General features: G+C 43.1%; 1 protein-coding gene across 1 annotated transcript; it reads right to left on the bottom strand.

Moving 5' to 3' along the window:
* Positions 1-11051: 11051 nt before the first annotated feature.
* Positions 11052-12354, bottom strand: msc (musculin (activated B-cell factor-1)). The gene is made up of 2 exons (XM_086102157.1): positions 12085-12354; positions 11052-11379 (listed from the first exon to the last, which is right to left on the bottom strand). The coding sequence occupies exons 1-2, from the start codon at positions 12352-12354 to the stop codon at positions 11293-11295; spliced, it is 357 nt and encodes a 118-aa protein (XP_085958283.1). The 3' UTR covers positions 11052-11292.
* Positions 12355-12649: the final 295 nt, after the last annotated feature.

Here is a 12649-nt window from a genome sequence, read left to right as displayed (position 1 = left end):
ATTTCGTATGAAGAGACGTTCGTAAGTAGAGAGTTACCACTGTATACAAATCACAATATTAAAATTGGAGGCCCGGCAAAAAATACATGATGACAAAAGCAGTTCTTTTGAGCGGCTGTGCGCGCGCGTGTGTGTCCAAGCTTGTGTGTTCGCATGTACTCATGCTTGTGTTTAGGTCAGACACTGTAAAACGCACGCCAAGGGTTTTTTTAAATGTCTGCTGGCGTAGTTCAAATCCTTGATTTGTATCCCCCCCCCCACTCCTTCCACTCGCCACCCACACGTTTCCCAGGTAAAGGGGGCTCGACGAGACATGTCTGCTCTACTCTGACTCCATCTGGTTATCCATTCAAAGTGTCCGGCCAAACAATAGGCAAGGTTCGCTCTTAAAACAGAATCTCCCCACCGATAGCTCTCTTTCTCGCTTTCTTTCTGCATATGAGTCACCCGAGCGCAATCACGGGCCAAGAGTAAACAGAGCAAATGAGACGCTGATTACATCATGATGGCACGGCTTGATGTTTTTATGAGCGGCGTCAGCCACCTTTGGAATAAAAGCGAGGTGATGTTTATGCGTGGCGGCATGTTGCTGAAGCGCTCATGTTTGGACCATAAACGCGCAACGATATCGCAGTGATGTAAATCCCGCGGGCCTCGGCGTGATGTATTCAACATGACTCCTTCCCGTCACTTTTCTTTCTTTTCCTATCAATTGAATAAATCGCTACATCTTACTGGATGTTGTCATTGAACAATTCCACATATTTTACTGCCAGAGATATTTCGGTCTGATATCTTCAACACGAATGTAAGTCTCGTTTGGTCGGAGAAATGAAATAACTGCCGTCAAACAAATATAGCTGCCCGACGAGGTGCCTGACATAAAATACCAAGCACCAAACGATGCCGTCACAGGACGCAGCAATAATTTCCAATTGCTCTGCATCCCATGTGACGGACGGCGTGCCAGGGTCGAGGACAAAAGGGACTTTGTTGCGTCGAGGCGAGGCGGGCAGGGGGATGGATAGCATCAGCTAGCTCCCACGGGCTAATGGAGGAGTTGATTCTATTAGAGGCCCTCAAATCCCTCGCCCTCCACTCCCGCAGCCTTAATGGCCTCCCTCTCCCTTCCCCTCTCGTGTTCACCATCCCATCCTGGCCGCTGATTCCCAGGATCAATAATCCTCATCCCTCTCTCTCTCTTTCTCTCAACATGTCGTAAATCAGCCGGGACCGAGGAAAGCAAGCGTCTCCAGCGACCCGACCGGGATCAGCCGGAAAGGTGAGGACAGCTTTAAGGGCCCGGGCCTAGTAACATCTTCCGTGTTGTTCTTCTTCAACGTTGACTTAGAAGAATGGATGAAAGGGGAAGACATAAATTAGGGTTCGCCATGAAGCTGTCAGCAGCAGCACATATGTGCTTTTCACATGTTCCCCCAAACAAATAGAGGCCAGAAAATATAACATAATACGTTCAAACCTACTGCGTTGCGGGGTCTCGGTTTGCAGGCCTGCTATTTTGTTGATTTATTATATATATATATATATATATATATATAAAATACAATTTTTTCTGTATATACAGTATATATATGTATACATATACTGTATATATAAAATGAACATTTAAATCCAAGCATAAAGCATCTTCAATTCAATTGTGTGATCACACGTTTACGCTGTCATGTGTCGCCGGGCGTAATTTGAGCATGATTTGCAAGGACAAAGGTTCAAAGTGAAACACAAAAAACACGAAAAACTCAAAAAGCAGCACTTTAAAAAAAAAAAAAAGTGATCTGTAAATCACAGGGGTCAAACTCAAGGCCCGGGGGCCAGATGTGGCCCGCCACATCATTTTATGTGGCCCGCGAAAGCAAATGTCAACTTCCGTGATGCTTACTAAAATCTCTACCAAAATTTAAAATTCTCATATTTAATAAATTAGAAACATATTGTAAGCATCTTGTGACCAAACTCCTCATTACAGTAACTTAAACAATAGTTGAATAACCCGTTATTATTGACTTTTCTTTAATATGGTTTCAGTCATAATGGCCCTCCAAAGGAAAAAAACGGCATAACAAAAATGAGTTTGACACCCCTGATTGTCAATCAAACCATTCCAGAAGTCTTCAGCACATCGCCCCCTGGTGGCGCGCACGTTCGCAGGACAAAGCCAAATCAACAAGTCTCCTTTTCTTCTTATCGCATTTGCACATCAAACTTCTGAACTTCGTTGGAGCGGTGAGAAGGGCAAACTTCCTTGAAAGGCTCACTGTTACCTGCCCGCTGGGGTAGAACCCGCGTGGGCTGCGTCTGCCCTTTCCCATGCTTCCTCCCGACGGCCGGACCCCCGCGAGTGGAGGCAGGACAGAGGGGACACCTGTTCAGCCGCCATGTGAAATCTCAGTCTTCTATTGAGAGACGGGAGTGAGGATGGGAGGGTAGGTGGGGGGGGGGGGGGGTGGTGGTGGTTTGGCATGGCGATAGGGCACCTTGATGGCAAGAAACCGGAGAGGGAGGCGGGAAAGGAGACGCGGCGGCTCAGTCGAGTCCGCCGCAATTTGCTTCGTTTCACAGGACGATTAGCCGCGCTTGGCCAGAGAAATGGTGCCCTTTTTTTTAATGCGCTTTCTGAGTGGGGGCAGTCAGGGATGACAAAATCCAGCGGCCTCCTCTACATTTAGATGGAGACAAATTTTATCCGAGGCGGCTTGGCTACTTACCGTTTCTGATTTCAAACGTCCAAAAATGAAACTTATTGACAAGCAGGCCATTTGGGGGGAAAGACATCAAAATGGGAGCCCCTCAAGCATCAAGTGCGTGATCAATGGCACGGAAGAGGGGGGGGTGAGGTGTGTGCACATATCTCTAAACTGCTCATTAGGTACAAATTTGTGTGACGGCTGCTCGCCTCCTCTCATAAGCGCAGGCCAACGTTAACAGCTCATCACTCATTTGCATGTGTCATCCGTGACCCCCGAGTACATGCTGAGTGGGGGTGCGCCATCCAAAACACAAGCGATCCCCTCTCGGCTTCATTTGCACTGACCCACAATGCAGTATTTTCTTAACACGAGCAGCAGGCCGCTTTGATGTTATCTGCCTATCCAAACAGCCACGGAGGACGGTGGCCATTAATCACTGTGAAGCCTGCGAGGGCCTGCTCATAAATCGCCTCGCCGCTCCTTAAACAGGAGAGGCCCCCAGGGGTGCGCCCACGCCATTTATCAAGGCCCGCCTCCCTTTCTGGATGAAGTAAAACTCATCCAGGATTGATACCGCAGGAGTATACCCGACAGTCTCGGCTGTGTTGCAGAGCTCCATTTTTTTTTCGCGCATTTTTTGTGGCTGTCGCCCTCAGTCTCCTATCGGATTCAATTTGTCTCACAATTGTGCCGCCCCATTGTCAGAGATGGATGACAGCGCCGCAAAGACGACACAGGTGGCTGCAGAAGAAAAAGATGACCAATAAGACTGGGGGGAAAAAACTGCCCCTCACCACAATAATAATTCAAACATGCACAGTATTTAGTTTCTGGAATATTTTCTGATGTCACAATTACATGCTTCTTCTAAAGTTTCTTTTTTTCAAATTAGAACTCATTCACAATTTCTCGTCAGCACTCAAGCAGCAGCTTGTTCTTTTGATTTTATTTTAAAATGCCGAGACCAGCCACTGAGACCTAATGCAAAACAAAATCTGACAATAAGTCCTCCTCGCCACTAGTTGGTGCTATACTGTGACAGCTTGACAGATTGGTGAATCATCTTCTGCCTCTGAAAGAAAGTTCTGTTCACAATTTTTGTCAAATAAAATTTTACATTTCAAAAACTACTAGAGGTATCTAGAGTTATCTTTACTTGGTATTGATGAGTACTCGAGTGATGACTCATACTAGTCTTGTCCTGAAAAAAGCATTGCGATTTTTATACATGCCAGGAAACTCCCTCCATCGGTTCTGGATCACTTTGCCGCTATGTCAAGGATTGTTTTTGGTACAGTTAATGACTCTATTTTAGTCTCACCTTTTATTGGGGGGATGTCATTCAACTGTCTACCACTAGATGGTGGCGCACTCTTCAGTTTGAGACTGTAAATTTGAAAGAACAACAAAACCAGGACATTTCAGCACAGCCTAGTTCTTGTTGAACCTTACTGAATGTCATCCTCTGTAATCCTTGTTTTTATGCCTACGGAATGAGCCAATGCTAGGTTAATTTTATGAGATGATATGTTTGTTGCTATGAAAAAAAAAGGATTTCTGTACTGTAAACACAGAGAGGAACTAATACACTGTGAGAGTGATTGTACAATATTCTTGTCTTATCTATTGCTCTTACTCGCTCACAGCAAATGTGTTTAAACATGTTTGGAGAGGGTCTTACTTTAATTATGCAAATGTAAACGAAGTAGAAACCTGCCAAACGGAAAGCAATACCACTCCACTTTTACTCAGTTATTGCAGGGGTGGCAATCATCTCATTGTGTCGCAAAAAGCCAGAGCGAGGACAAAACGCAGCGTTAATCCTTTGATGCTGGTTTAAAGAGGTCTAGCGAGGTGGAGGTTTTATTCTAATGGTGGAGGTGGGGGGGGGGCTCATGTCATGGTGCGACAAGAGCATTGTTGGAGCACCATCAAAGGAACCTTCTCCCCATTAAGCCAATCGCAGACCATAAACACAGCAAGTCAAATGCTCCCATCTTAATCCGAATGTTTTAAGACTTGCACCGACTTCAGTGTCCCAACTGAAGTGTATTTTTGGGATTTTTTTTAAACTTAAATTTGGTCAAATTCAACTCCTGCTCTTGTCAGATTTTTTAAGTGATTTATTTATTCATTATTTCTGTTATTATTATTATTATTATTTTTGTACAGTTACAAGTTTTGGTGTACTTTGGGTGTGATTCCACTGTAGGCCACTAGATGGTGGCACACTCATGTTTAACGCTGTGTACATTTGACAGAAGAGTGAAAACAGGAAGCGTTTCAAGATCATCTTAATTTTTGCTGAGATAAGCTACAAAAAAACTAATTTTTGGTAGCGTGTTTGTTCTTCCTCTCTTCAGATTCGTTTTTAATTTGTATTAATTTTGCTCCTGTTTTCATGTTGTCTGTGAAATAAAAACGCATGTCCTCCTGCTTCCCACATGCTCATTAAAGTGGACCATGTGGGAAAAAGTCATAACGCTTTAAACGCCCTCGCCCTCGATGATGATTCCACGGAGGCGCGTTCGCAGCCATGCCAGCTGCGCTTGGTTGTCGTTGGCTCAACTTTGTCACCTTGTAAAGTAACCAGGCTGAGACAGTCCATGAATGTGTTTTTGTGGCACTCCAGAGACAGAGACAACTTCATAAAAATGAAAAAAAAAAAGCAGTGGGCGATGAGAAGATGCTCATGTGCCTGAAGAAGACTTCTTATATTGTTTTATTCCATTGAAGGTAAAAAAAAAAAAAAAAAAAAAATTCCGATATTGTGAATGAAAATTGTTTTAACTTTATAAACTAGCGTTACGTTTGATTGGTCACTTGTTGCTAGGCAGAATTTGTCAGATTCAGACTTCTGTATTACACATAAAATTGTGTACTGAAAACAATGACAGTGGCTTTACACGTTCTTAGTCACTTGTTGCTAGGCAGAAAATATATCTATAGCTATCTATCAATATATATCCATCAAGTAGCACACATAAATCAATGTCAGGGTCCAAAAAGACAGCGGAAGCAAAATGATGGATGAAAAGGGTCTACCCGTATGTGTGTGTGTGTGTGTGTGTGCGCATGTGTCTGTGTGTGTGTGTGCGCATGTGTCTGTGTGTGTCTGTTGAGAGTACACAACCAAACTGCTCTTGTCATGCATGGCCTTGAGGAACCTCCGCGGATTTAATGTCTCCATCAGAAGCCCCCCCTGACACCCACCCACCCCACTCAGCGACCTCACCCGGGGGCCGTCCTTGGCGCTGCCTGATAGTCTCTTTCCACACTGCCGAACAGGCAAACAGCGGGCTTCTCCTGGCGCACCCTTCCCAGGGGGTCAGCTCCCCTCTCTCTCATCCGCACCTCCACCAAGCTTTGATGTGACGGACGCGAGAAGAAGAAGAAGCCCCCCACCACCACCACTTGTGTGTTTCTTTGTGATGTGGTGGCGGGGGGGGGGGATGGTGAAAGGTCGAGTGGGTTCAAAGATTGTGCGGCCTTCTGTTTGTTGGCCGCAGAAGTGTTGCTTGCAAACACTTCAACGCAACTTTGTTTTTGCTGTGTCATCTTATTTATTATCATTCGCATGGGATTTGTCTTCAAAAATAGACAAAAAATAGCAAAAGTTATGATTGTCACGACTTCACTTGCGGAAGCCCACCAGCTTCATGCTAACGGCGCAAAACTGCATCGATAAGATAACGAAACTAGCGTCGATGTCGCGCTGAGTCGTAAAATTTTAAACACCTTCTTTTTGAAGATAAGTAGCAACACATCAAAACAGTTTACATACTGTATTACAACTTTACTCACACTCATATATTTTTTATCCTCTGCAAATAATCAAAACAAAAAATACAAATGAGCAGCAATTATGAATATTACTGTATTTTATAAGAAAGTACATACATAATAAATGACAATGAAACCAAAAATATATATACATCATGATAAAATATTAATGGCACTAAAAACAACACACATTTAATTGGTCACTTGTTACTTGGCAGACTAGTTAACTGTAGCTCAATCACGCCACCGCATTCACCTGTCTGTCATTTCCCATCCCCGCCCGTGGCCACATCCTGCTCGGAGCCCCACCACCCCAGGCCCCCTTTTTGAAGGCGAAGTAATTAACGCACCATCTGATCCACAAAGTACCAACCCTCCACATAATCTCTCTTGGGTATCCCACACACATAAATCTATGAACACACACACACATACACACACGCACAGGTGATCCATCAAATGGTGTTAACTGTGCCGATGGAGCTGTCAGTCGCATCTCGGCGCATTCGGCCGAGACCCCAAAGAGACCTTTCGTCATCATCGTCATCATCACACGCTGGACCTTTGAAATGGATGCATCTCATTATTTGATTGATAAACAGAGTATATGCAGCAGTGGTGTCCAAAGGGCTGGGGGTGCGGGGCTAAGGGTGGGGGGCTCACAGCGTAGCGGGGCCCCAGGCGTCCATCTGAGGTGGGGGTGGCGGGGGGGGGGCATCCTCATGCCTGTGAATATTGTTGAATGAGCAAGCAGCCTGCACATGTTGCCACCTCTTGTGTTCGATTCGATATTTTTTAAAGTTCATCATTCCGGCGATATCGACGTTATTTTCTTTAGCTCGTCTATGGCATTTCGCCTTGCGCGTTAGCGTCAAGCTAGCAAACGTGATGGTTTGGTGAGATAACCAACTTTCGATTCTTCCTATTTTATGTTTATAAGATGAAAAGTAAACTTTGACCTGGAGCGGCCATAAGCTAGCACTTAGCTTCTTTTAGCATTGTCCGCAATGTACTCAATATTTCAAGTGATAAAAGTAAAAATTGTAATTACTGGAGTCAATGATGGATGAGTGGGCGGCGGGGGCGGGGTGATAAAACAACAGTTAATATTAGATGACCAAATGTAATATTAACAAAAATGCCAATAAACACTATTGCATAGCGTTAATATCATATTTTAAAGAACATGGAGTAACCTAAAGTGAGTTTTTTTTATTACAATTATTACTTATTTTGTATGTAAATCAACGTCACAATGCCACAAAGTTACTTAAAACGTTGCCTGTTCAGTTATGAATGGTTTTTATGACAGTTTGAACTCTGGAACTTATTATTCCAAGTAGAATTGACATTTGTGTGTGTGTGTGTGTGTGTGTGTGTGTGTGTGTGTGTGTGTGTGTGTGTGTGTGTGTGTGTGTGTGTGTTGCTGTCAGTCCAATCAGCAAATACAAATGTCCAAATGGAATCTCTTCACTTTGCGCGCCCAGTCTTGAGAAATAACATAGCCTGTCAAACAAAATCCGTGCCTTCCAAACTTTTAAGAGGCTTGAACTTTCCTTGACCGTTTTTGAAATCAAAGCGATTTCACGCCGCTCGTGTAAAACGTGACTTCCTGACAGCGATCGCGGCAGCAATGACGAAGAAAGGAGGGGCGGGTTTGAACACCGGTGCGACCAAACAGGCTTTTGAATTGTCGACTTTGGTTTGAATTTTTATTGGTCTTTCAAAAGGTTAATTACCATCCTTCTAAGTCTACAACGAGTAAAGCCAGTATACCTTTTGTTGTCTAATACACACAGAAAACCCCCCACAAGACTCAAAAGACACTCAAACATTGCAGTATGCAGCTAGCGCGAAAAGCTAACGTCACGGTGGTCATTTTAACGATATGCTCAGATGGACTCAAATGCATCATGTTAGTCAATCACAGAAGATCAAAATGATTTTGTAGAGAGGCCCGAACTTCAAAGGTAGGAGTTGGACACCACCTCGTTTGCTTTTTGCATGCGACCCCAAAATGTGGCTGTTTTAGGCCATCAGTGCCACAGGCAATGGTTTAATCCACAGGTGTGTTCCACTGTGGTCCAAGTTGCCAACAGGTCCTTTGACAAAGGCCATTGTGGCTCGGAGAACAATGGCGGCGGATAATCCCTCTGCAGCGTTGACAGCTCGGCCCTTCCAGCTACCTCATTGGTGGACGGATGACAGGGACGGGAAAACCCAGATGGACTATTCGCCCCAGAGCGCGGACCCAATTCCTTTGTCAGGGTGTCTTTGTCGATGCATGAAGTCAGAGCAAAGCACTTTGAGGCAGAAATACGGAGGGCTAGCTTTTTTTCCAATCAATCATTTTAGGATCAAAATTGTGGGAGCCAGGAGGGCAGGTGGCACTGTAAGTCACAATTTAATTGGATATCTGAGCCAATACGAAGCCAGAAGCTTAAAAAACAGCAATAACACAATTAAAACAACCAAACAAAGAAAAGCTGTGAAAAAGTTTTGCTGGTATTGCTGTAGTCTGAAATTCCGGGATAGGGTAAGTCAGGAGGAAGTAATCCGTACCCGCCTCACTCAGACTTGATTGAAATGCCACAGGATTTTCTCATTTGCACTACTGAGTGACCGCATATTGGATAACAAACATTCCCAAAAGTGACTTTGGAAACCTGTGTTGATATTTTCCCAAAATGTCAACAGGTTCAGTTGAGGTTCAGTCAAGGAGAAACACTCCCCCCTGCTGGATGTTATCAATAATTATTTTTGATCATTAATGAATCATTTACATTCCTCATATTGATTTACCAATAGTAAATATCCAATCTCTGTAGTCCTCCATGAAAGGGGATTGATTATTTTTGTGTTGATTCAAAATAAAATGTTTGCTTTTACTTTGGAAAACAATGATCAACATTTTTGTCTATTTTTTGACATGTTACTGACCAAACCAGCAACTGAATCAACATTAACTTGTTTGAACATTTTATGCACATTTCACCCCTAAACCAAGTTCAAATATCTTTTCGCTTTATTGATTCTATTTTTATTGTCAGACATTGTACTTCAGCAGTTATTTTTCTTATTTTGTATTTTACATAAGTTGTATTCTATTTTCATGGATAAATATATGGATAAACATAAAATAAAATTAATTTGAAAAGCGCGTCAACACAAATTCCCTATAACGCCACAAATGTTTGTTTGTTTTTCGCGCAATTAACGCAGATCAAAATACCGGCGTTTTGTTCACATTACTTCCGCATTCACGTCCAGTCACATGATCCATTAGGGCAATCATCGCTTGCATTTCTTGTGCGGTTGCCTCGTCACGTGGTTTCTGTGGCCAATTGGTGCCTAAAACGGAAACGAGAGTTTTCCATCCAATTTTTACCGAACATGAACAAACCTGAAGACAAATGGCAAGACAAATTGGTTTTAATGTAATAACGTCACTTTTCTTCTCTGGAGTTACAATCCATATTAAATCCTGTATGTGATAAATTATAGAAGGCTCCAAATGGCTAAACCGGCAAGCAAGTTTTGGAAGTGGTGAGTACACAAACATTCATTTGGATGAAAGTCGTTAGTGTGCTCGCTCGACAAACACATAAAACCCCCCACAAAATTCGTGACTACAACGCTTTTCAATCGTAAAACACTAAGTGCTTGACACGAATTAAAATCTCGCCACTTGTTCCTAAGAAACGACAAATCAATACCTCGCTATTCGTGGGGCACGTGGACGTGAAATTTCCGCCCACGATAAATAAAACAATCCAAAAAATGAAACAATATTGGAAAAATTTGGGATAACCCTCCACGAAAAACGGGGATTGCCCCCCACCACAAAAAAAAAAAAAACTAATAAAAATATTACATTGTGAACGCGAATAGATTTAGAAACAAAATGTAATTTGCTATTTAAATCACAGTTGACAATTCTGATCGATTAACATCCCCACTGAACTTCTCTTCAATGTTATTTTAATTTCATTTAATGTTTTCTAACTCAATAGTTCCTTTTTTATTATATATTTGATCTTTTTTATTATTTGATTTGATCTTTTTTCATTTGCATATATTTTAATACATATCACCTGTAGTAGAAATATTTTCATTTGTCATAATAAAAACAATAATCAGCTTGAAAAACAATACAATTATGCCTTTTTCTTCTTTTACCGTTAATTTGGTCGACACTTCCAATGACTGACCGGACACATGCTTCTTTTTTTCTAAGCTTGCACTTCTGTTGTTTCCCCACTAGATGTCAGTGCTGTAGCACCTGACGTCTCAATGCACTTATTAAATAAAAAGCCATGAGAGTAGGTCCACTCCATCCGTCCCTATCATCACCTTGTTATGCTGATGGATGACACTACTTTAAGTGTACATCGGAGCCGTTTGCTCACCGGCTCTTCATGTTTGTGCCAGTGTGAGAAAGGAAGCTCATTAAAAGTCTCTTGAGAGTCTCCTCGCACCGCTCCCGCTTGTGGGAATCTCACCGACAGCTGCGAGTTTAACTCCCACCCGATGAAAACCCTTCCCTTGTTTGTTGGCGCCACCAAATGTGCTCCAAATCTCACCAAACTTCAAACAATTGAGCATGGAAAGGATGTCTCGGCGACAGTGGAATGATAACCATAGAACAAGGACTTGGCATTTGTTGTGACAGGGAACGCAAGGGAGCAAAAAAAAAAAAAAAAAAAAAGTTTTATTCAAAATAAGCCTCAAATCTTACGAGTTTTAGGGTCTTTTGTCTGTGATGTCACCATGAAACGCTCAGGCTGGGGCCATACTGTGTTCAAGCTGTTGCGTTGCAAAGTCTTGTGGTGGTCTTGGAATGAGAGTCCTCGTCCTCCGAGTGTCCCGACATCCCAAATGGCCAGGTCTGGTGGGACAAATATGTAACTGTTTAAATACGTCATGTATATGCGCGTCTTGGCCACCTGGAGGCAGACAGACAGCTACTGAAGGCTTAGCTCCTCTTGGCTTCTCAGTACAGCACTAATATTAGTCGTTCTTCACAGATGATAAAGTATATATGCCTGTGGACATTCTTACATGGGGTTATCACACCGTTTGTGCTCCAGTGTCTTTAGCTTAAAGGCATACAACGCTACCCAACAGATGCTACATGTTTTAACATGAAAAGTTGAAGCGATATTAGTTCTAATCTGATTCAGGATTTATGTTTACGCCACACTTATTTGGCAGAATTTTTAGTTTTAGTGAACGTTTAAAAATACTGCAAGTTCCTTTGCCTTTTTGTTTGGCGTTAGCCTCACCTCAGACTGAAACATTTCTGTGTAATAAATCTAACATTGTTTATTGTAAAGCAGATTAATTTATTGCTTGTGTTTGTTGAATAATACATGTGAAGCGGTCCTTGAAAAAAATGATCGCACATTAAATCAAAATACAGAGGGGAGGGGGAAACGGTATTAGATGATTTTTAAAGTTAACCTTATAGTGTACAATAAATACAATTATAGTACAATCATGTGATGAATGTCATGCAAAACGACGCAATAAGAAATGAGTCGATTTTGAAGCGTGCCATGAAAAGGAATTTAAAAAAATAAAAGCAGCACACCAGACTAGCGGTCTTCACGTAAGCGTCATCCAGGGAGTGGTCCTGGAGCAGTCGCCTGAGGTGCGAGATGTAGCTGGAGGCCAGCCGCAGAGTGTCCAACTTGGACAGCTTTGTATCGGGGGGTACCCAGGGCAGGGTGGTCTTCAGCCTGGAGAAGGCTTTGCTGAGCACCCTCATCCTGGCCCTTTCACGAGCGTTGGCCGCGTCCCTGTGCGACTCTTTCCCTCCGTGCTCCGGTCTTCGGTCCTCCTCATCCCAGCTGGCCGACATGACCGCTTGCAAGTCCTCGGGGTGTGCGCTTACTACGTCCAGGGGAAACTAACTGGTTGGGGTGGGAAAGCACAAACAAGCCAGTGGCTGGGCGACGGCTGTCATTTAAGAAAGCTGACATCTGGGCACTTTCTCCTCCCACCACTCAACAGCCACACTCAGCCTCGACTTAAGCAGACTTGGCTACATTCTGCCAAGTAAAGCAACGCTACGGGGCCACGCTAATCGATTAGCAATAGGCAACTATTGTGGTAATCGATTAATCATTTCATTTTTTAAAATTATTCTGTAAGTG

The sequence above is a fragment of the Hippocampus guttulatus genome, chromosome 21 (genome assembly GCF_054856545.1).
Source record: "Hippocampus guttulatus isolate MCC_2025c chromosome 21, RoL_Hgut_1.0, whole genome shotgun sequence".
Lineage (NCBI taxonomy): Eukaryota > Metazoa > Chordata > Actinopteri > Syngnathiformes > Syngnathidae > Hippocampus > Hippocampus guttulatus.
This window is presented reverse-complemented; position numbering and strand designations above follow the sequence as displayed.